At 49.2% G+C, this 24,712-nt stretch overlaps 1 protein-coding gene across 2 annotated transcripts; it reads right to left on the minus strand.

Annotated features, from left to right (window-relative positions):
• Positions 1-566: 566 nt before the first annotated feature.
• Positions 567-24,178, minus strand: GPR143 (G protein-coupled receptor 143). Of its 2 annotated transcripts, none has more exons than XM_017656125.3 (9): positions 23,708-24,178; positions 20,756-20,865; positions 19,837-19,931; positions 16,200-16,292; positions 14,170-14,279; positions 12,753-12,861; positions 11,566-11,683; positions 10,203-10,443; positions 567-976 (listed from the first exon to the last, which is right to left on the minus strand). In XM_017656125.3, the coding sequence occupies exons 1-9, from the start codon at positions 23,973-23,975 to the stop codon at positions 885-887; spliced, it is 1,236 nt and encodes a 411-aa protein (XP_017511614.2). In that variant the 5' UTR covers positions 23,976-24,178; the 3' UTR covers positions 567-884. The 2 variants fall into 2 exon arrangements, with proteins under 2 accessions (XP_017511614.2, XP_017511615.2); XM_017656126.3 differs by lacking the exon at positions 23,708-24,178 and adding an exon at positions 23,496-23,620.
• Between the last annotated feature and the right edge of the window lie 534 nt (positions 24,179-24,712).

Below are 24,712 nucleotides of genomic sequence, written 5' to 3' on the forward strand. Positions count from 1 at the left end.
GACCAGAACCTGTCACCTCATCTGTCCCCTAATGGACAGTGAAGAACTGCTCAACACAGTGTAAGAACTAAAGATAAATTACTGACCACAACCTGCCATCAGGTCTGTGCCCTCGTGGACACTGAAGGACATGCCTGGCAGTAGTCAGATTGCCACATTTCCCTAGACTGCCTGATCAACACAGCTCAGGGCCCAAGGGTTAAATCGTGATCAGACCTTGTGGCCTCACCTGCTCCTTAGTAGAGTGAAGAACTGCTCAATGAAGCACAGAGACTGAGGCAAAATTACTGACCAAAACCTGCCACCTCATCTGTCCCCTAGAGGAGAGCGAAGATCTTCTCAACACAGTGCAGGGACCAAAGGCAAATTACTGATCAGATCCTCCAGCCTTGTCTGCCCCCTAGTGGAGAGTGAATAACATGCTACACAGCCTTCCCTTGGCTCTGGGTTCATCCTGCTGCTTCTGTACATTACTGCTATTTGCCAGCATCAATATCTTACTCAGTAGCATTTGCTAGCAGTGTTGTCACACAGAATCCAAGCCAGGCTTGCAGTTCAGTTACAACTACTTTATTGTATTGACTTCTGCACGAACTTGGGTCTGGCATGGACACTGCAGCCAGCCTCAGAGAAACTAAGGGCAACTGAGATTCTAGAGACCTGATGAGTGTTTTCTCTAGAAGGAATTCTTGCACCCCCACAGGTATGCTCCAGGATCATTTCCCCTACTACAGAGAGGATCCTCAGGAGGAAGCTGTACTATGGTGATGAGAGGAAGATCTGGGGATGCTATATCCTGGCAGTGCAGTGAAGACAGGAATACAATTCCAGAGAATGAGAAATGTCATCTCGAAGAATATAGGGTCTGCACCCATCATGATCTCTCATAAGTCTCCCTGGGTTTTTGGAAAAGCTTCCTCATTTTCATTGCAGGGTCCACTTGCAGTATAGGTTTCAGTTGTGCTGGCCTCAGAACCTGGAGAGGGAAAGAGAAAAACACTGATAGTGCACCCATGTCCTAGGTTTTTCACAAGCTCCAAAGATAATTTTTGTAAAAAAAAAAAAGTGACATGATACTTTCACCTATATTTGATTAAATCATTCCAAAGGATTTAACAGATCATACAGGATCATCTCAGGCAACTGATGTATGATTGTGTGTCCACCAACCACATGGCATCCCTTTTTCCAAACCTCTGCCCTGAGCAGCTAAATGCTTCTCAGAGAGCTGACCCAGGTGGGTGCTGCAGACCAAATGGAAACCAACTGTGGACAGGGGCAGGCTTTCAGGCCCCGTGGCCCATGCTGTCGGATTTGGGAGCACACGATCACTTCACTTTTGCCACAATGGGGCGCTAACTCAGGCAACAGGGCCTCCAGGTTGCCTGAGCTCCTGCACTCAACTCCAGGAGGTACCCAAAGGGAGTGGGACAACACCCTCTGTAAAAGACACCTCTGAATTTTCTTCTTATGGATGACACTACATGGTTTGAGGCAGGGAGAGGGTAAGTCAGTAGAATGAACACAAATGTCATTCCTGCCAAAGGAGCAACCCTGGAAGTCTGTTAAATCATCCCAGTAACACAAAACCTGCAGGGATCCTTAGCAACAGAATTCAGAATTGTTCTTTCATTCTGCAAATATCCAGGAGGGCTTGCTGGGTGCCAGGTTCCAGGTTGTGTCCAGGGAATATAAAGATAGAAGACACAGAGTGTGGCTTTTTCAGCTGTCCATGGGACCAGTGACTGCCCTTCATGACAACCTTCAAATCCCCAACTTCCTCAACCGATGGGCCCTGCTGATGTTTGCAGCCTCCTGTCCCATTGTCTCTGCTCACTCACATCCTCTGGTGCACTGGTCTCTCCCATTCCATGCTCAGTCCTGCCACAGGGCCTTTGCACATCTCTTTTTCTGCTTGCAAAGCTCTTCTGCAGATTTCTTTACAGCTCATTCTTACCCTCAATGCAAATGTCACCCATCCTCAGCGAGGCACCCAGGACACCCTATCTGAAATCACTCTCCTGCCCCTCCTGGTGTGTTTTTCTTTGGAGCACTTCTTACCACCTGGAGTATTATACAGTCATTTGTGGTTTCCAGTTTCTGTCTCTGCTGTTAAACTGGAGAGTCTCACTCGACAGCGAATTTGTCCCAGTCACCATCATATCACTAGAGCCCCCGACAGCACCTGACACCCAGAAGTGCTAGAGAAACAAATGTTGAGCACAGACTCAATGCAGTAAGTGCCTTGGCATCAGGTGGCTGCAGCACTAGTATGTTGGAGCATTAATTAAGACTGATGGGTAACTAAGAAGGGCAGGAACAAGCAATTTAAAGAGAGACAGATGCATGCCAAGTTGTGGAGGACACCTAAGGAAGAGAGAACCTTAACATTACATGGAAAAGGGTGATAAATTGTGGCAATGGGAGAGATGTGCTTGGAAATGTCTGGGAAACCTGGAGTTACAGAAGACGTGATGATATGAGCAACCAAAACCAGGATGGCCTTGCAGCACCCCCACTCCCTGCCCCCTGCCACCCACACGTACACGCATGTGCACTGCAAAAGCCACAGCACCTGTGGGGGGCGCAGCACTCAGATCTCCCTCCTGGGGTGGGATCAGGGCAAGTTTGGGAGACTATAGGTCTGAGTAAGTCAGCCTTTAGAGGGGGGCAGGACGATGCAAGGGCTGACACTATGGCCATAGATCCTGCAGCCAGAGCCTGAGGAGACTTCAGGCTGCCAGCAAGGACAGGCCAGTGGGAGAAGGCCTCACACTGGAACCCTGCGCCTGCTCTTCACAGGCCCCGTGGGAGACCGGCACCAGCTGCGGAGACTCCTAGAAGACAGTTCCAGGCCCGCATTCCTGCTCAAGGCGCTGATGGCACTTCAGAAAGACCTGATCCTCACAGGGCCGTGCAGTGTTTATGAGGACATCCTGAGCTCGTGGGAACTTGTGTACCACTTCTGTGCTCTTTTCAAAAAGTCGGGGCTGGAGTGTCACATGGTGGCTTGTGATCAAGGTCTGGGCTGAGGACACCCGCCCACGAGCTCACCCTTGGGGGCACACTCGGGACCCTGTGGCTTTCTAAGAGTTCCTGCTCGTCCACCCGCCCCAGGGAGGAGGTCCACTTGGGGTCATCTCCACTCTCAGACGCCACTGCTGCTGGAGCCCTGGGCCCGGCCCTGCCGGCCCTGAGGTCACCAGCTGCCTGCTGCTGTGTGCTTCCTGCTGGCCCAGCTGTCAGCGGGCCTTCTCTTCTGGCTTTTGAGGTTCCACAAAGTGAGGATGTACACAGGCTGAGCAAGTCTCTGAGGTCACCCAGTGAGGCCCCTGGGCGCTGTGGACTCATTCTCTTTTGGTGCAAGAGTATCTGGAAGTGTGCCTGCGGGAAATGCAGGCGCCAAAGACCTCCTGGGGCCCAGGGATCAGGCCCCTTGATAGCAACCCTACTGAACCTGACTTGACATTTCAGGTGGGGATTGGAAATTTTTACTGCCTTTTAATTCTATGCCTCACCAACATTTGCTCCATTTTTTCTCAAACTAAGAATATCTAAGATTAATTTACGCCTAGAGTTAGCATTTATTGGATGCCTGCTGTGTGCCAGCGCTGCCGACATACATAGTACAGACATCTGTTTGATCGTATGCAGAACTGCTGTTCACCTGATTGAAGGCAAAGAGCTCCGACGTGAGATTTGCAGGAAAGGCTGGCCCTCCACTGCCTTGGATGAGGCCACATGAACAGGTCTGGGCCTGGAGGGCAGTAACCCTCGGGTCATTGGGACAGCTCTTGCATAGAAAATCTATTCCTAACACTTAGATCATATGTCACCCGGGTCTAATAAGCCTAACAAATGTGGCTATTTTTCAAACAAACAGCTTACTCATTATGAAATCTTGGTAAAAACCAAAGTTTAAGATCCCAACTCTTCCCACCCCCAGCTGACTTTACTGACGTGATTGCCATAGTACCTCAACTCTTAACACTAAGGATGCTCTGAAGCTCCTAATTAACTCTCATATTTCATAGTTAGGCGTTTATAACCAGGAGCTGCTACCAATTTTCCATCAAAAATTCTTAACTTCACACTATGACAAACAGTCATTGGACATTTCTCACATGCCAAGCTAATCCTTAAGGAGGAATGCAAGGTGGTGAAGGGACCGCACAGTGATCCTGGCATCGGGTGCCCATTTGGGTAAAGGTGTTTCCACTGCAGTGTAATAAAGTGGGCAGGGGAGGAGCTTCGGGCCTCAGTGGGGACACAGTGGGGAGCAGGGTGCCCTCCTCCACAAAAAACATCGCTGGCAATCAACCCCCCACCCCGAGAGGAAGGTGGTCTCTTCCTGGAATGCATTTCCGATTGCGTTTCTGCACACTAACAGCTGTTTACGGAGAGGAAATTTTCAAGGGGTTAAAATCTGAGTAGATGAGGGAAGGGAAAATTAATCAGTCATCCTAACAGTGCCTGAAACTGAGATTTAATTACAAGTAAGGCTTATAGATCTGGTTGTTATTCTTTCTCATTACTGATTGTAATTAGAATGTAAATCTCCTTACTATATATATAAATTCAGGATACAGAGCAATTGATAAATTATAAGGTTTTAGTATGTACATACTGAAGTATAAGGAAAAGTGTGTCTAGTAGGTTTATTAATAGATGTATACAATATATAAACAGGAACATGTAAATGTGTGTAATAGATTAAGTAAATGGCAATCTTTAGAGAAATATGATATGGGCCTTTAACAGATACTTTCTTCCCCTTATCAAGCAGGTTACTGGGCATAATCTCCAATGAGAAGAGCAGGCATTTGAAAGGGAAACATAAAGAGAGGAAATGCATAGACAAGGTAGGTTGACGGTATGGGGAGAAAGCGTCACAAGAAAAGAGCACTGAACAGCCAAAATGTGGTGCTAGCCATCGAGGAAACCAATTTTCACAAAGAACAGACTCGCGTGCAAGTGGAACGTCCTTTCCACCAGCACCGCGAAAGGCTTCAGGCCAAACTGCGTTCTCGTCAATGTAAGCACAGAGCGCCCAGGCTGAGAGCTCTTTGAGAAGCTTGGGCGCTAGTTTACTGCAGCCAATACTTGGTACACACTGTTTGAAGAACTGGAGTTGTCACTTTTACTGGTCACGTGTGTAAAGAAAAAGAAGGCATAGTTCTTGTTCTAAGAAAACCCTCCACACTATAGGAATGGTGAGCTTTCTCTATATAAAAACAGTTCCCACAGGACCTCCCCCTGACTTTGGGCACCAAGGCAGCTCCTCGTGCACACGTGGCTCACTCGCATTCAGCTCCGTTTAGTGAGGGGCTGGGCGGGGGCAGACGGGGGCCGGGCGAGAATCTGCAGTGTCCCAGGGTCCTCCTGCCCAGTGTCCGCCAGTTAGCCTGTGCGCCCAGCAGCGCGGGAGGCGGCCTGCAAACACTCCTGCAGGCTGGCGACGCCTCTGGGTAGCGTGTCTGAATGACCTTTGAGTTTCCTCCCCTGACCGAGAAGTAAAGCGAATTCTCAGGTGATAGGCAAGTGGCCCTGTAGACACACTGACCAGAGATGAGTTCGAGGGACTCCTAAAACGGTCCCCAGAGGGCAGTGGCTGTGGCACCAAAGCCCCCCATGGGGATCTTCACCAACGTGCTAAAGTGTCCTAAGTAACAAAATACATGATTAACTTCTGAATAAAATCTCTCTTCATTCTTTTTAGCATGTGTAAAAATTCCTGCACAGAGTTATTATACAAAATGGTGACAACTGTATCTGAGCAGTAATTTTAAATATTCCAAGGTGGCCAGATACAATCTCAGAGAACCCTACCCCCACCTCAGCCTCACCTGTACCATAGGTATTTGCAGATGGTGGTGGCTAACTTTGCAAACTTCCACTATGCTTTAAAAATACTCAAAACACCTACCCTGCAACAAATGGTAACTCACAGTACGTCACTGTGGTTCCAAGTAACGGCTGCTGTTTTACAGAAATTCTTTCCATAAGCAAACGTTCTGCTTGCATTTCTTGTTTATCTCCAAAGTCTTTCCTTTTATTCTTTTCTGTTCTAAGGTTTCCTCAAACCACCTTTCCCATTAATTACTCCACTCTAAGCTTTTAAATTTTCTCCAATAGAGTCTGAGATCATTGAGGGCAGAGTTTATGGTCTCTGGTCCATGTACCCACCCCAGCTCACAGCACAGGACCTGGTGGAGTTGTTGGCGCCATCAGCTATGAACAGGATAAAGAATGGGTCTATTCATTCCATGGAATATTACTCACCCATGAAAAGGATAAAGTGTGATTCAAGCTGTGATGCAGATGGACCTTAACAGCATGGTGCTGACTGACAGAAGCCAGACACCAAAAGGCAAATGTCCATTTAGATGGAATGTGCAGAGGCAGCAAATCCAGATACAGAAAGGAGACTGTGGTTGCCAGGCAGAGGGTGACCTGGGAAGCTACTGATAGTATGTATGGGGTTTCTTTTTGGAGGGATGAACATGTTCTGCAATTAGACAGTGGTGATGGCTGCACAGTGTTGTAAATACACTAAATACTCTGAAGTGTAAAATATACTTTAAAAGGATGAATTTTATAGTATCTGAACTGTATATCTCAATTTCAAAAAGCATGCCGCTGGGACCCGTCAGCCAGCTTGCCCACCCCTCTGCTGAACGTTTGAGGGAAAAGCCCACTACACGATGTCCACCTACAGCAGCTGGTGACGCCCCAAATGCAAAGACCTGTGGGACGTCTCCTTCCTCTCATCCTCCAAACTACGAACTAACCAAATGGAGTTCAAACTTCAAAGACAAACTTCTGCCTGCATGACAACATTGTTTGGATGGTGAGAGGGCAGCCCCACCGAGGGCTTTTCCTGAGGAGGAGGTAAGGGAAGGACGCTTTAGGGGAGAGCGGCCACAGGCCACCTGCCCCGAGGGCTCTTCTTTTTATTTTATTTTATTTTATTATTTTTATTTTTGGTATCATTAATCTACAGTTACATGAGGAACATTATGGTTACTAGACTCTCCCCCTCACCAAGTCCCCCCCACATACCCCATCACAGTCACTATCCATCAGCGTAGTGAGATGCTGTAGAATCACTACTTGTCTTCTCTGTGTTGCACAGCCCTCCCCGTGCCACCCTCTACATTATGTGTGCTAATCATAAGGCCCCTTTTCCCCCTTATCCCTCCCTTCCCACCCGTCCTCCCCAGTCCCTTTCCCTTTGGTAACTGTTAGTCCATTCTTGGGTTCTGTGCTTCTGCTGCTGTTTTGTTCCTTCAGTTTTCCTTTGTACTTATAGTCCACAGATGAGTGAAATCATTTGATACTTGTCTTTTCCTGCCTGGCTTATTTCACTGAGCATAATACCCTCCAGCTCCATCCATGTTATTGCAAATGGTAGGATTTGTGTTCTTCTTATGGCTGAGTAATATTCCATTGTGTATATGTACCACATCTTCCTTATCCATTCATCAGCTGATGGACACTTGGGTTGCTTCCATTTCTTGGCTATTATAAATAGTGCTGCAATAAACATAGGGGTGCATCTGTCTTTTTCAAACTGGGCTGCTGCATTCTTTGGGTAAATTCCTAGGAGTGGAATTCCTGGGTCAAATGGTATTTCTATTTTGAGTTTTTTGAGGAACCTCCATACTGCTTTCCATCAGCGTATGGAAATTAGTTTCCATACTCAACAATGGTTGAACTAGTTTACACTCCCACCAGCAGTGTAGGAGGGTTCCCCTTTCTCCACAACCTCGACAACATTTGTTGTTGTTTGTCTTCTGGATGGTGGCCATCCTTACTGGTGTGAGGTGATATCTCATTGCGGTTTTAATTTGCATTTCCCTGATGACTAGCGATGTGGAGCATCTTTTCACGTGTCTGTTGGCCATCTGCATTTCTTCTTTGGAGAAGTGTCTGTTCAGCTCCTCTGCCCATTTTTTAATTGGATTATTTGCTTTTTGTTCCGATTGCTGTTCTGTTGGACCTCTAGCTGCTTGTTCTAGAACCTGTGTGAAAACCTCCACCCTTTGAGGGGCAGGCCAGGCAACAGCTTGCTGGGGAGAATGAAGTGAGGGACTCTGAGTGATCTTGTTCCTTGGCTGGGGCAGACTGGGATGCTGTCTATTGTCACTTCCAGTGTCTCACGGACCTCCCAAGGTGGGCTCCACCTCCTTATGACACCGGGGTGGGAATACAGAGCCTGACAGTGCAAGGCAAAATGTGTGGCAGTATCATTCCCCAGCTGACTCCAGGCTAGCAGCAAGTCATCTGGGGCCCCTCATCCTCGCTGAATGGCTTGCATGAGACAGAACGGCTGTGAACACTTGGTCTGTCTTCTAGCTTTAGCCACAGCTACTGTCTCCCTCCCAGGCTCCCAATTACGACCAGACAGTCCCTCAGGGACTCAATCTATCAACTCACCATGGTATTTTAGGCCCTGAGTGTAAACCAGACTTGGCACCTGAAAGCAGAGCCTCCTTCGATGTATTTGAACAGTAGAAACGGAAAAGACGATGAAATTCTGAGCTCATTTCCAAACATCTTTCTGCCTATTTGCCCTATTCCAAATTTCAACATTATTTCCATACACACAAAGTGGTTTGGATCGTACAGTGTTTGTCTGTAGCTTCGTGTGTGTGTGTGTGTGTGTGCGTGTGTGCACGCATTTAGTTCAGACAACATGTTGGGGAAAGCAGATACTTGGATCCAAGCTTTTGGTTTATCCTGAACTGGGGTCACTGTGGTCAATGTCTGGGAACAGTGCTGTTGCCTCAGTGGGGAGGATGTCACTGGCATTAGCTGGGCAGAGCCCAGAGAGGCTGTTCACCACCCCACAGCACACAGGAAATCCCAGGACGAGGAGTCACCAGCCCCAGGGCCATATGCTGGTGCTATAAACAGAGACAGGAGATGGGCGATGGGAAGGGCTTGCACACAGTGCTCAGGTCTGTTTCTACCCACTCACCAGCTGAGGAAAGGTGAGGCAGCCTCCACCAGTCAACCGTCCTAACCGTTCTCACTCTCCGGCTTCTCTCTCCCTCTTTTAGACAGCCAGTGGGCTACCATCCTATAGCTACCAAAGATATCCTAAGGATCCATTTGCTTGTGTGTCACAAATCATTGGGTCAGTGAAAACTTCCTGGGTGTCAGAATGCTGACTTTCAAACCCTTTCTCCTAAAGATACCCTTTTGCTAAAACAAAACCCTACAGGGAGCTCAAACACAGACAAGAGTGGTCCAGTAGCAAAAAGACATTTCAGAAGAGGTCATTTGGATTGTATAAAAATACACGTAATTATTTCAAACCACAAGCTTGCTTTAGTGAACACAGAACTCTGGAACCAAACACTGAGATCAGCAAGAGAGTGCCCGTCAACCTGGACATCTGATTTTTTTGTTGGTGTCTTGATTTGATTGTACCTCATCAAGGAAATGTAGTTGTAAAGGGCTACAGAGCTGAAATGTGGTAGTTTCTAGATAATGCATCTTGTCCTCTCAGGACAGTTTCCACTTAAATGAAGAGCACGAATGAACTTTACTCTGAGCTCCACACACACATGAGCTACCCCGGTAGGACATGGTAACAGGTTGGTGAGCTCGGCTGGGTTAGTACTTGGTTACCAGCATATTTAACTATGTACAACTTTTCTCCAGATTTTCGTGTGAATTTTGGTTCAGGGTTTGGTCCATTTCCTAGATGCCTAGAGCATCGTGTGAAGAGCACAGTGCTGGGGACTTTAAAGGGAAACAGCATATCAGCAGAGCCAGCGTGAGCTGACCAGCTTTTCCCCTAAATGCCCCACGTGAGCTGGGCCAACCCTCCCCACATGTCGTGTACAGATGTCGCACCGTTCACTGCCTTACAGCAAATGTTAGCGAGGGGTTGGCCATTGACAGCTTATCCCATATTGGTAATGCCGTACAGCCCAAGGGGGAGCCAGTTATAACTAGTCTTGAAGTAGACTTCAGGGCTTCAAAACTCAGATGGGTACCCCTGACATGCTAAAAGGAGAGGTGGAGGGTGGAATACAAGATGGGCACCGGCACTGGCTGCTGAACCTGTCCATCGCCACCTGAGGACATTTCAGATACGGCGGCACCTCCACCACGGTCCTAGTCCCACGAAGGACCTCCGGGGTAGCTGGGGGCTCGGCAGTCTACCTTCCCAGGCAGACAGGCATTACCTTCGGACAGCATGCTCAGGGCCTCATCGGAAGTGTGTCTGCCAGCACCGGCCACCTTCCCGGACGCAGGGCCCTCCCGGGGCACACAGGAGCCTTCTGCAGATGGGGAGGCCTGCTCAGTGGCCGAGATCCTCGACTCCCAATGGATGTCCTTCCTGGCAGACCGAGAATCCAGGCTGTGTCCTGTCCAGCCATAGAGCGCCAGAGACAGCAGAAATCCTTGGGCTGGGTTCAGGATGCCCTGGAAGGGAGCACAAAAAGATAGGCACGGGTTGGGGCACAGAGCAGGAATTAGAGCTCTGGGGGGTCACAGAGTGACACCCTCCACACAAGATGCCGCTGGGCTGCCTCACCTGTAAGTGACTGTTGGCTGGTTGGGGGCAAGACCATGATCGGCTGTAGGTGGTGTACATGCAGGGGCACCCAGGAAAACAGCAGGTGGGGTGGGGCGGGGAAAGAGGGCAAGGGTGCAGAGGACAGGGTAACTGGACAATCCCACTTCCACCTCTGCAAAGTGGCTCTGCTCTCCCACAAGACAGATGCTTTCCAAGGCGTCATGGGACTCGACAAAGGCTCCTGAGGCCGACAGTGAGTCTAGGCACCATTCCTCCACTGCGTGTGGTGTGAACACATGAAGCGAACCAAGGAACCGAACGAACCAGAACCTGGACCACAGTGCAGGGGTGCGAGCAGCTAATGCTGGTCTTATTTTAAAGTCCTTACGGTTCACATTCTCCCAGTTCTGAAGCCACGTAGATATGAATTCTGCGTAGGGCCCTGTGCACTTCTCCATAAACAGATCATGGTTTGTTTTTATTACATAAATGCAGTATAATGAAAGCACTGGGAGGAATCTACCCACAGTGTTTCCCCCTTACTATCATTTCATGTATGTCTACCCACTATTTTTCATACATGTTACTATGTAGCTATAATTAATCTAATTTTTATATCCTCCATTTTTCAGTTAAAAATTTCATAATGGTCATTTTTGACATCTGCATAACATTCTATCAATTACACCCATAATTTACTTAACCATTTCCTTTTATTTTTCCAATTTGGGTTGCCTCTAATGCTTTATAATTATGGATAATGTTTTAAGGAATACCCTCATCCCTTTTTCATAGTCTGAAATATTTCTTCAAGTGAGAGTCCATGATATTTCAAGTCTGCCTGAGAGCTTTGATACCCTGTGCCCAAGGGATTTCTCACAGCAGTACCCACTTCATAATGACCCCAACAGTGAATGAGCCTGTTCAGGCCCAGGAACCTGTTCAACTCATTACATATTTAAATCATACATCATATTTCTGGGTGTTTTTTTCCCCCAAGAAGAAAACTTCAAATCAAGATGACCTACCATAATACACCACGTAGTCTTGGCTGCATTTCTGACAGGTTTCAAAGAGCCTCCATTGATATCTGGTTGCATTTCCAGATAGAATAAAAGGCTTTCATTGATGATGTTCGGTAACCAACTGTTAGAAAGAGAATGTCCCAAGGTAAAGAGAACATGCAACAGAATTCGTTTTTAAACGGTGGGGGTCAGGGGGCATGTCTACCAAACCGTAAAGTCCTGGAGGGCTGAGACCCCTTGAGCACGGAGGTCCCTGCACAGTACGGAGTTCATTTACAGGATGGAACCCCTTCTCTTGGTCTAAAGCAGAGATCAACAAGTGCTTCCAATGGAAACATCAACACCACAGAACCATATCAAATAATTCAGAACTCATTCTTCACATGAAGAGCAAATAAACGTTTTAATGGAGATCAAGACAAATCCTGATATTTTATGTTCCAAGTTTTTTATGTCATTGTTGGTAAGCCAGTGAAGTTTGAGATGGTGAGCTGAATTTATTTGTAGAGGGAGATAGTTTTACATCTCTCCTAGGAGAACGTCCAAACCCACCTCTTCCTAGCAGATAAATTACTCACAGCGCAAAGGCATGCCCTGTCTTGCAAAGTATCAGTTCACTGCAGCAAAGGGTTTTCTGGTTCCAGTCTGTTTTGTGTTGGTTACCAGTCTGTTTTTAAAGCATCCACCTGAAACGTTGGGCAGACTCGTGGTGGAGGGGGGGAATTCAGGAGGGAAAAATTGCTCTCCCCTTCCTGACTGAGCCCTGCGTCAGCACACCAAGACGTGTCCTTGCCCTTGTACCCCGGGGTCTCCTGGGGTCACAACAGATGCAAATGGGGGAATTTTAAAAGCATGGCCAAGTGCTTTATTTCAATATTAACCCAAGTAATGAGACAAAAATACCGGATGCATATGGATGGATGTATCAAAAGTCAAGTCAGGACCTTTTGTTCTGAGGGCTTTATATAGAATTGGAGTAGATCTGAGTATCTTTCCAGAAGTTTACGGGCTGTGGACTTGCCTTCCTGTGTCTCTGCATTTCCTCAAAGGGCACCGAGCACAGCTTCCAGGAGTTCCTTTGCTAAGACCCCTTCCCCCTGAATCTTTCAGGTCGCACTTGGAAAGCAAAATGGCAAGTTGTTATGCATCCCCTCCCAGTGGCAATTCCAAAAAAATAGAAGAAACGTTACCAAATAACGAAAACCAGCATTATTTTGAAAAACCGGATCTTGACCATGGCTGCCATCCGCCTCTCACTGTCTGTGTAAACACCTTGCCTTCCTTTTAGTAAAGAGCCCACTGTGAAAAGCAGAGAAGAACAGAATGTGGTGTCATTATGGGCGTCTCGTGAGTGATGGGGGGGAGTCAGGACAGACGGGCCCAAAGGGAGGCCAGCAGAGCAGGAGGCGAAGCGAGGCACTACCATGCCTCCCTCACAGCTTCAACATTGAGGTTTTCCTAGGCTCGAGACAATATATACTTGTAAAACTCTGACTTTGAAATAGTTTTAGATTTACAAATGATTTGCAAAGCAGCTGCAGAGTACCTGACTCCCCACACCCGGCTTCCTTCAGTGCTAAGATGGTACCCAAGCATGCTCACATCTGTCACTTTACTACTCATTAAACTCCAGATTTTATTTGAAGTTTACTAGTTTAGGAACTCTATGTTTAAAGGTTTACATTTCCTATTATAAAAATCATGCACACTTGCCATTTTAAAGTGTCAGAAGATTTAAAATTTCTCCTCAGAGACAAAGTGGAAAATATAAAAAAGAATTGATGACCCATGGTCCACCCAGAGACAACCGCTGTTAGCATCTTAGTGTATTTCTTTCCAGTCTTTTTCCTGTCAGTCATTTTCATTTGTTTAATGTAACCAAATCCTTAGTTTTTATGTGATTTTAAATGTACACATGCAAAGAGCTGCAGTCACTACCTATTCCTAGAGAGAGAGATATCAACAGCTGGTCCTAAGGTGACTTCCACTAAGGGGCACTTCCTTATTCTTGCTCTGTCCTTGAAAGACCCACGTGCTTGAGGAGGTTGGAGACACACACCAGGTCCCCTTCCTTGGGGATGCTGTGGGGGCCGGAATGCAAGTCCCCAGCTTCAGCCCAGAGGCCTTTCCTGTGCTTTCCACCAACTCATAGCATCCCTCTTATCCAGCTCTTACTGTTTCCTTTGACTCATTGCATGTGCTTTCCCCCATTTCCTGCTCAACTGAGAAAAGACATGAGCCAAGTACACCTGACCCCTAGGCCATGCTCCATGCCTTCCCCTGCTCTCCACTCCTGTTTTGCCCTTGTCTGACCTCCACAGCTTTCCTAGGCCACTTCTGCCCTCTAAGGCCTGCCAAGGGTGGACCCAGGATGAACCCAGACACTTGAGCTAACAAACACTGGCAAAGAACTCCTGGAGCCCATGAGGAAATAGGCTAGCTCACTTTCATTTATTAAACCTCCTCATTTTCTCCAACTATATTCTACTGTTGTCTCTAGAGCATGATGAATGAGCTCAATGACCCTAGATAATTCCAGAAGGACAGGAGGTGCCATCTGTCCCCAGGGCATGGGGCCATACCCTGCAGCCAGGCACCACTATTCACCTGCAGTCACTGTCTTTCGGAACAGGATGGGGTTGACCAGCAGGACAAGCAGCAGCGGCAGGTATGTGGTGATATAGTGGGGGATGGCATGCTCCACACCCCTCGCACACCTAAGGGAGGAAAACCAAGTCATTCCCGAAAACGAAGCTTTGCCTGAAATACACCCACCGATGTGGAAGCTGAGATAAGAGGATGAGCAAAAATGGGAATGTACAAATTGACTTCTGCCTCTGCCCAAAGGCAGTCTGACTCATCGCTTTGAGCAAGCAAAAAAATTGCAGAAGATAAAGGGGCATCCATCCTGCTTCTATTTGTAGGAAATGGGAGGACTGCTAAGGCATTCCCTGGATGGGGCTTTTAGAGGCATCTGCTGGGAAATAAAGACACTCCGGGGTGGTGACCGACGCCCTGAGCCTCTTCAAGGAAAAAAAAACACACAGTTCAAGCAGAGACAATGGCTATGGATGAGCCCGGAGGGTTGTCAAGTACTCACTAGGTGCTGTGCTTGGCCAAGACCATGAATAAGGTCCAGTTCTTCTCCTCAGCACCTCAAAATGCCCAAGTTTCATATTCCGAATGAAACGTGCTCCCCAGGTTGCCCATAACTATTGTTTCAGTGGTTCTTTTCAGGGAGAAGAACCAGAATTGCTACTGCCAGTCATGGGAATCACTGGTGTGGCATCACATAGGACGCAGTGGAGGGCTGCACACAGGTACGCTAGCAAGGCAGGAACTATCAGCATAATGAAGGACAAGGCAGAGGAAGAACTGGAGGCAAAGGGGACAGAGGACGGCTCAGGCCCAGCCCAGGGAAGAGGCGGAGGAGTGGGTAAGACAGGAGCCCCCAGCTGCTGACGGGGGATGATCAAAAGGCAGGCACTCTTGATATGCGTGGGTGGTCCAACCAGAAGGGGAAATGGCAGAAAATGCAAAAAATAAAATCAAATCAGGAAAAACGCAATGTCCAGTTTTTCTTGTCAAAGGATTGCAAAACACCTTATGATACCACCTTCTGCTGTTTAATAGGAGGTTTTATCGTCAGCTCTGAGGGTTCAAAGGTGGTCCAGAGAAAGGCTTGAGGGGTGAAAGAGAAACAAGGGGAGGAATCGACATGCCACCAGTGGTCGATGAGTAATAGAAGACTGAGGCCGGCAACTTGCAGAACGCTGAGCAGTGGCCTCCTGAGACCACAGGAAGCCTCGGAGCATGGGGGAGCCCTGCCTCAGTGGCTCCCTCACACTCAGGTGAAGCCTCCCCAGGAGGCCCCAGGATCCCACAGAAGGCAAGTGATAAAACTCCCTTTCCAACGAAGTGCAGGACATGATAACAGCTGCTGACACAGTGTTTGTCCTTTTAAAGCTCTTCAGGACGCAGGTTGTGTGGATGGACCTACAGAGATCACCGTGAGGACGCACTGTCAACAAGGCAACACCAACTTGGAGACGTCAAATCAAGGAGCAGCAAGAAGTAGAAAAAGAAGTGGGGAAATGGTCTGACCACAGATAGGCAAACGCTTTCCATAAGTCAACAGTCGATATTTTATGTTTCATGGGCCATGCAGCCTCTGTCAAAACTACTCAACTCTGACATGTAGTGTGAAAGCAGCCTGAGACGATCTATAAACAAATGGGACTGACTGTGTCCCAATAAAACTTTATTTACAAAAACAGGTGGAGGGCCAGATTTATCCTGAAATGTGTGCCATGTGGATCCCTGGCCTACAATGCCCCAACATGACAGACAAGGAGATAATGTCCAACCTCTGCTTTTCAATTTTCCATTGGCAGTTAGAGGATATATCATTGGAAGGAGCTTGAGGCTTCACAAAGAGTTGCACTGATGGGATTTTAAACTTGAAGAAATGCCTGAGATGATTCCCAAGGCCACCTCTCCCTGTACTGCTGTTGGGGACAGCCAAGTGCACAGGGTAGCAAGCAGAGGCTCTTCCAGGGCAACCCTTGATTGGTTCTTCCACAGCATTTCAAACCCATTCGAGAATGTTAAACTCACCAGTTCATCCAGAGGCTTACCTGGAAACGGACGGGTAGTAGAGCAGGAGCCCTCCCTCCAAGCAGAGCAGGGTGGCCAGGCCCCACGCCACAGTGGGGTAGAGCAGGATGGTGCTGGGAGAGAAGCAGACGGGGTGCCCGCACCTGAGCAGGGCCAGCGAGGCCGCTGGCAGAAAGCACAAGCGCCACCGCACAGAAGGGTCAGGAAGACGTACACCGAGCAAACCCTGGCAAAGCATTGCCTTACTTGGCCTCTGTATTTTGTTTTGTTTTGTTTTTTAATTGAAGTGCAATTCCTGCAGCATTTTAAAGGGAACAACTCAATGGCAGTTAGCGCACTTGCCATGCTGTGCAACGGCCAATTCCAAATGCTTTCATCCGCCCAGAAGGAAGCCCTGTCCCCATTAGCAGTCACCCGGCCCCCACCCCCAGCAGCCATAGTCCGCCTTCTGTCTCCAGGCGCTTGCCTCTTCTGGACATCTCGTCTAAAAAGAATCACACAACATGTGGCTCATGCACTCAGCATAAGGCTTTCAGGGCTGAGAGCTCGGCCTGGGCTCCACGTAAGCCCTCCCAAGCACCCACTCACCCAGTATGCAGGCAGCACCTGTCCCCATCCTTCCCAAGGTCCCCTCAGCACCTGGCACACATGTGACCCACCGCTCAGTGCAAACCATGAGGAGGGTGTGCAAAGGCACACGTTCCAGGAGAGCATGGAGCTTCCTTTCTGGCTCCCTGCCACACCCCACATGGTTAACACCCTTGGTGGCCCCTGGCACTCCCTGGCACCAAAGGGTTTGCGGCAGCCAGCCCTGCAGCCAGCAGGAAGATGGACAGCTGGCCATGACCCTAGCAGACTCCTGGCCAAGGCGCGAGCGACCCCACCCTGCAGGGTTCTCCCTCTGAAGGTCCGCTATGTAGATGGGGAGTGGTCAGGGCCCGAGTGAGAGGACGCCCTCCTCCAGCCAGCCGAGGGCAGACAGAGATGGCATACAGGGATGGGCCACTCCGCAGCCAGCTCTGTGGCAGACCACAAGGAAACAACTCCAACCTGCTTTGCCTCCCACATTCTAAGCAGTCCTGGCGCAGCCCTGGCCTGCCTCTGGGCTGGGGGGTGGGTGGGCTGTGCCTTGCCCAGAAGTCAGAGGCTTTGCATGTGACTCTGACAATGACGGAGCAGCTTTCAGCAGGGGGCTGGCTTGCTGTTTCCTGTGGGATCTCTGTGTTCCAGACCCTCACCCTGGGCTGGAGGGGGAGGTGGGAGAAGGCAGGCCAGGGGTGAAGCTGGGAGAGGCCAGTGTTAGAGCTGGCCAAAGTCTGCTCCAAGTCCCCTGGCCTCAAATGGCCACACAGGGAGGGAGTCAGATCTGGGGAGGGTCACTCAGGGGCAGTCACTTTAATACCCGATAGGACCCAAAAGCTGCACCAGGGCCTGAGTCTGAACTCCCATGGGCCGAGGCCAGGAGCAGCCACTCTCCAGCTCCCCATGCCTTTATCTGAGGGACCAGGACACAGTCTTCCTGTCAAGACTCGTAACCATCTTCCCCAGATTCCCTTTCCTCTCACACTTCCATTTCGTAGAACACAGAGTGAGTTCAATTCAGGATTTTTCCCATGATCTCAAGCGCCTTCTGATACTATTTAAAACCTTCATATACCATACCTGGACCCAAAGTAACACGTTACATTTTAACTTCTAATCTGTCATCAGGATATTTTTTAGGACTAGGATTAAAAGAAAAAATTCTCCTGTGCCAAAGAAAATAGCTAAAGACTGGAAGGATCTAGAAGGGAATGTGGAATTTAATCCAGACATACCTGCAAAGCCTGGCCCCCTGTCTGGAATCCCTCAGGCCTTCTGCCCTGGAATTCCTCAGGACCCCTCCCCATCAGCTGCAGGCACTTAACTGCCACCCACAGAATCAACTCTGCCCTCACTCCGGAAACAAGATCTAACAGAGGAGCAATAGAAACTTCTGGGCCCACACTCTCAACCCTGGCTCAGCCTACCCACAGCTGGCCCCTCAGAGCCCTCACACCAGGAAGCACCAGGAATGTAGGGGGCTGGGTCTCAGTGGCTACAAGGGAGCACCTCTTATCTCTGCTCTGTGCACCCCACTTCTTTTGATGGGCAAGCTCACTTCACTCCCAACAGTCTTCCCAGCGCTGGACCCCTGCCCTTGCTCTTGCCTGTGGGAGGTGTCTAGATGTCTCACATCCTGGGATGCTCATTTCCTGCATGATGGGCGCATCCTCAGGAGCCACCCTCTGCCAGGCATCCTCTAGTCTCTGCACAGCCCAAGCAGCCTGCCTTTCCTGGGTGTGAGGAGGGCCTCCTGATGGCTGTTCTGGCTTCCCAGAACTCTGCCTGTCCCCTGGGTCCAGACAGCTCTCAGGCTGCCCTGTCAAACCCAGGTGCCGCAGGGTGGGGCTGAACCAATCACCGCAGGGGGCATACTCTCTTCCTGCTTCCTTCCAGGGCTCCAAGGCTCCTCTCCCATCTACAACTGGCCGTCTATGAGACCTCTTCTTGTGCCGTAGCTCCAGTCCCTCCAGAACTGAGTGATGGAGCCATCAGACAGGGACACATGCATGCACTGGGCCTCAGGGACAAACGCTTCTCATGCTGCTAGCTGCCTACCCAAAGCCATTTTCCTTTTTCCTTCATAGTGTAAGCCAGATGTCATGCACAGTAGCAGCATGCTTGGCTAACTGTATCATGAATCTAAATTCTGGCCACATAAAATGGAATTGTTGTGTGAAATCCCCTGGGAGGCTACTTAAAGGCAACTGGCTCAGTGGAAAACAATCCCCTTCTGCATTGCCCTCTTCCCCCTTCCTGGTGCTTGGAATGCAGATGTAATGGCTAGAGCTCCCACAGCTATCCTAAGCCATGACACCTTGAGGAAGTCACACAACAGGATGGTGGAACAAGAAGAGAGAGGAGCTTGGGTCCATCATAAGAGCCGTAGATTGCCTACCTCTGGCCTTTTTTAGCATGAAAGAGACAGTTTCTCTGTCACTTGTTTCTGTTTCCTCAATACACATGCACATCCCATCTAATGACAGCCCACAGCTCCTGAGAGCCTACTGAGTGCCAGGTGCCATGCTTACCCATTCACATGTACCATGACTTCGCCTCCTTCCACAGCCTCACAAGTGGGTACCATTTTACAGCTGAGAAAACAGGCCTAGCGAGGTTGTGCAACCTGCCAGCAATTCTGCAGACAGTGAGTGACTGCACAGGCGTTAAACCCACCAGTGCCAGGGTCCTCAGTGCTGAGGGACGCCTGCCCAGGTAGCCACCTGCGGCTCCCGGGTTCCAGAGTGAGCAGAAAGTGTCAACACACACTTCCAAACACTTTTTTCCCTCAAACCTCTAGATAAAATAAAAAATCATTCATATTCGTGGGAATTCTTTTTTAGTATTTGTCCAGTTCCAAATGTTTGAATTTGTTAAATTACTTGTTTTCAATAGTTGGAATCTGCCTTTGGTCTTTTATAAAACTGAGCTGCCCAGACGTTTCTGGGTGGAGGAGCCACTAACAGATTCTAATGGACTGTGTCTGCCGCAGTGAAAAGTACTTTGGAGTGCTCAACACTGTCTCTGACCTGTCCTCACACCTGTAGGGCAGAAACCCTTTCTTTCCTCAAATACCTCAGTCCTGCCGATCTCCGGACAACCAGGTAGGTGTCCACTGCATAGCAGAACCACCACCAGAAGCAGGCGCTGTACAACAGCTGGATCCACACCTGTACAGGAAGAGCTGGCGTCAAAGCTCCGGACCCAGGCATCAGACTGCCCCGTCCGTGACAGGACTGGCAGGTGGCCTGCTTCCTCTGTCCTCAGGAAGCAGCACACGAAAGCCCTCCAGGGACCCATGGACAGGCTCGGAACCAAGGGCAGCTGAAGGGCTCAGGTGTGCAGCTTAAGCCAGTGCAGGGGGCTCATAGGCCCTGGGACTGGAAGCTGGCTGAGAGCGAAGGAGGGGGAAGCAAGGGGCTCCCACTGTCTGAGGCGGTGCAAGGTCCTGGTGCCCTGGTGTGGGCTGGGACAGATGCTCCATCCATCGGGGTGCAAAGCAGGGAGGGAAGGGAAGGGGAGGGGGGAGGCTGACAATTCTGGTACCGACCGTGGTACCGACTGTGGGGCCAGCACAGCATCAGGTACACAGAGATCCTTCCCTGAGCGTCGACTCAGCAGACAGAATGATAGGTATATCTAAATATATATTTCATTAACTAAGGTACATCCAGTAAATCAAAATGACTTCATTTCTTTTCTTTTCTTTTTTGCCAGGTGGTTTTGACTGGCTCCATCTAAAATAAGGTCTTTCTGTATATGTATGCTTGAGGGTGGGGAGAGGGAGGGCCCTCACTGAGTGTGCACCAGGAAGCCCTGGGAGGATGTTACATCACAGATGGCCCCCATCCCAGGGTTCCTGATCAGCAGGCCTGGGGGAGGGGGCGGGGCCCTGAGAATCGGCCTTTCTAACAGACCCCGGTGGGGTGGGACCCCACTTTGAGGACCCCTGCATAACAGGAGCACAGGGAGGGAGGGAGGGAGGTGTACTTACTGCACCCCCCACGCAGAAGGCAGCAGGTCCAATGTCTGTTGCATTCACATCTGAGATGTTTTCAACGAAATTTGGGAATCCTAACCACACCACAGACCGGACTATGATACCTGAGGGAGAATTAGACGATATTTTGTATCTGGTGCTAATTCACATCTAAAGCTGACTTGTTCTGCAAAAGGATGGGTGCATGGATGGATGGATGGGTGGATGGATGGGTGGATGGATGGGTGGATGGGTGGATGGGTGGATGGATGGATGGATGGATGGGTGGATGGATGGGTGGATGGATGGGTGGATGGGTGGATGGGTGGATGGAGGGATGAGAAGGGAGTAAAAAAGGAGGGAGGGGCGAAAGACAACATTGGTGTGTGCAGAGACACAGAAAAAAATATGACTCAGAAAATCATTAATAACAGTGGCAAGGTAATCCGAGGTATTTTGGTTTCAACTTAAATCATAATTAACCACCATCCTGTGCCTATTTTTGTGTGTGTTTTTTTTTACTTTGCATTAAGAAGTGATTGTGTGAGTAACAATATTTCTTGACTATATTTTTAATGTCCTTGTTAGTTATTCCTCACATAAAAAAGAATGAAAAAGCACAATTCTCAAATTTAAAAATATCTTTCATTAAAAATATATATTTTCACAAAGTAGCTCCTGATAATTCGCTTTTGACATTTATCATTTGTGTTTTCCTTGCTATCAGACCCAAACATCTAACTCTGCTCAAAACAATACACAAACTTAAGATGTATATTAAGGTTCTCTGTTAGGCAATGCAGTATTCCTTGTGTAAGCATGCACTATGTAATATGCTACTAAAGGGGGAAATAAACACTTCCTAATACTACACTATTAACTATATCTTATATGATACACTACTAGATATATACCACGTGATACACCTCTAAAAGGGAACTTATGAACACTAAAAAGCTTCAGAAGTATCTTCTCATTGGCAAGCACTGCTAACAAAAATAACACTGTTCTGTGTAGTGCTTTATTGTTCTCGGTATATATCATTCTTTTGAGCTCAAGAAATGCACCATGTTTTTTTGTATCTATATGCAGTGGTGGATGTTAACTACACTTACTGTGGTAATCATTTTGTGATGTTTTAAGTAAAGTCATTATGCTGTACACCTTAAACAGTGCTATACGTCAATTATATCTCAATAAAACAAAAACAATGCCCTGTGAAGTAAGCATCCATATTTCTTCCTCTTTGGTGAGGAGGTCCAGTCAACAAGCCTCCCCTTCCTTCCCTTTCTCATTGTCCTATATCACGCACCTCCTTCTGAAAGCAACGGGATATACAAATATGATTTCTCTGACCCACTAGAGACACTTGGGTGCATCTTTACTTCCAAATAGTCAAGTAACAGAAACTAAATTACTATTAAGATGCTTTTCCAAAATGCTTTAGCAGAATCAGGAAAAGTGAAGGTTCTTGAATGTGTCCATCACACTGAGACAGAATGGGAGAACTGGACCCTGGGACACACAGCAGCCTGTGCCCAGAGAGCTGCTTAAGGCAGGGTACGAGCTGTGGCCATCCCTTTAGGGCATGGGGATGGAGGGCAGTTCGAGGACCACCAACAGCCCTTAATTCAAGAGCAAACATGAAAAATATTCATCTCTGCCCTTGTGGGGGAAAGATGGCCCTACACAAAGCCCAAGAGCACAGCATGGCTGTGTCCCCATAAGATCATAGTTATGGATGCTGATATTTAAACCTCATAGAATATTTACATGCCAGGAAATATTACCTTCTTTTATTTTAAAAAAATATTTTAAAATGTGAAAACATTCTTAGCTTGGGAGCCACAGAAAAAAAGCAATAGGCAGGATGTGGCCTGCTAGCTTGTGTATAAAACCCAAGCCTGAAAGTGTGTGTGTGTGAACACACACACACACACACACACACACACACACACACACACACACACACACACATATGAGCTTTGCTTCCTGATTCTGCTAAATCATTTTGGAAATGATTTTGTGTATGTAACACAAAATATTAACAGTCTCTCACTGGTGAATAATTGTGGATCCATTATATTATCTGGGTTTTGCTTAACAGCGCTATTTAAAGTTACCCTAGTAAACTTGCAATAACACAAACTGTTTTTTAAAAAATGTCCCTTGGACATAATTCTTACCGACCACCTTGTTTTGCAGACTCCCCCAGTCATCCCGTCGGGTCCCTAGGGAGCCGCCTCCACCCTCCTACTTTTGGGTCTTCGGAGTATGAAGACGCCCTACCCAACCCGCGGGCCGTGCGCCCTTAACGCATGCAGCGACCAGGTACCAACCCGCAGACCGAGCGCTCTTATGCGTGCACGGGCCAGCTCCTAGTCACGGGCCTAACATCTTTAACCGTGCACGGACCAGGTCCCAACACCCGCGGGCAGTGCGCCCTTACTTGAGCACGGACCACGTCCCAACCCTCGGGCCGCGCGCCCTTACGCGTGCACAGATCAGGTCCTAATCCACAAGCCCCACGCCCTTACACGTGCACGGACAATGTCGCAGCCCGCGGCCGCGCGCCCTTACTCGTGCACAGAACAGCTCCCTGCCACGGTCCCAGCATCCTTACGCGTGCACGTACCAGATCCCAACCCGCGGGCCGCGCGCCCTTACGCGTGCACGTACCAGGTCCCAACCCGCGAGCCCCGCGCCCTTACGCATCCACAGACCAGGTCCCAACCTGCGAGCCCCGCGCCCTTACGCGTTTGCGGACCAGGTCCCAGCTCGCGGGCCACGCGCTCCCACCCGTGCACGGACCACGTCGCAACCCGCGGGCCGCTACGCATGCACAGACCAGGTCCCAGCTCGCGAGCCACGCGCTCCTACCCGTGCACGGACCAGGTCCCAACCAGCGGGCCGCGCGCCCTTACGCGTGCACGGATCAGGTCCCAGCCAGTGGCCGCGCGCCCTTACCCAGGCAGCCAAGCAAGTCACAGGCGGCGGCGGCGCGCAGGATGCGGGCCGAGGCCGGGAGGCTGGCCGAGGCCCGCGAGGTCGAGGAGGGGATTCCGGGGCCCTCGGGCCGGCGCTGGGGCAGCAGCTGCAGGAGGCCAAGCGCCAGGCAAAGCGCACCGCTGCCCAGGCACAGCGCGTGGAACGCCCTCGGCTGGAAGCTCAGCACGAGTTGGGTGGCGGCGTCCCGCGTGGGGCAGCAGAAAGTGCCCAGGCGCGGTGAGGCCATGGGCTGTGCTCTGGACGCAGCTCGGGTCTGCGGAGAACCCGCCGGCCCGCCTGGGTCATGTGCTGGGCCGCCGCCGGCGGGGGGCGCATCATGTGCCCTGGGCCTCTCCCCCACGCCGCCGCAATCTCCAGCGCGGAGAAAAGGCCCCCGGCTCTGTGCAAGCTGCGCCTTCTGCAAACGCCACGAGGTCTCACGAGGAGGATGCCCAGTGGGGAGGAGGATGGCTGGGGAAAGAGAAGCGCAGGGGTAGGGGAGGTCAGCCTTCTCCCCTTTCACCAAGCCTTCCCCAAGGCTAACATCTCATCGGAACTGCTCTTTCCAGAGAAGCATGCTTCCTACACCAGATCTTTCCTATTTGGGACCCTGACAGGAACCAGAACAAGGTCATAAAATGTGTCTGAAGCGATCGGTGTTAAAATAGTGTTTTATGGTCCCTCTCTCCCACGGAAATAATCCCACAGAGGTAGGATTTTCGTTTAAACTCAACAAATAAATCTTAGAGAAGGGGGAACCTACTTCACCTAACTAGACATATGCACACACATAGTTGCATCTTCTCATTAAGCGCTGTTTCATTTTAACTCAGTGGCAACAATACAGGGTTAGGTTTTCTGACATTCTAGATTTAGCAATCAGGAATAAATCTGTTCAAAAAAGAAAAGTTATTCAAGTTCATCAGACTTTTTTAAACTGCCTTTTTTTCCCTACATATTTCATGTTAGATTGAAAAATCACGC

Source organism: Manis javanica, chromosome X, assembly GCF_040802235.1.
Source record: "Manis javanica isolate MJ-LG chromosome X, MJ_LKY, whole genome shotgun sequence".
Taxonomy (NCBI): Eukaryota; Metazoa; Chordata; class Mammalia; order Pholidota; family Manidae; genus Manis; species Manis javanica.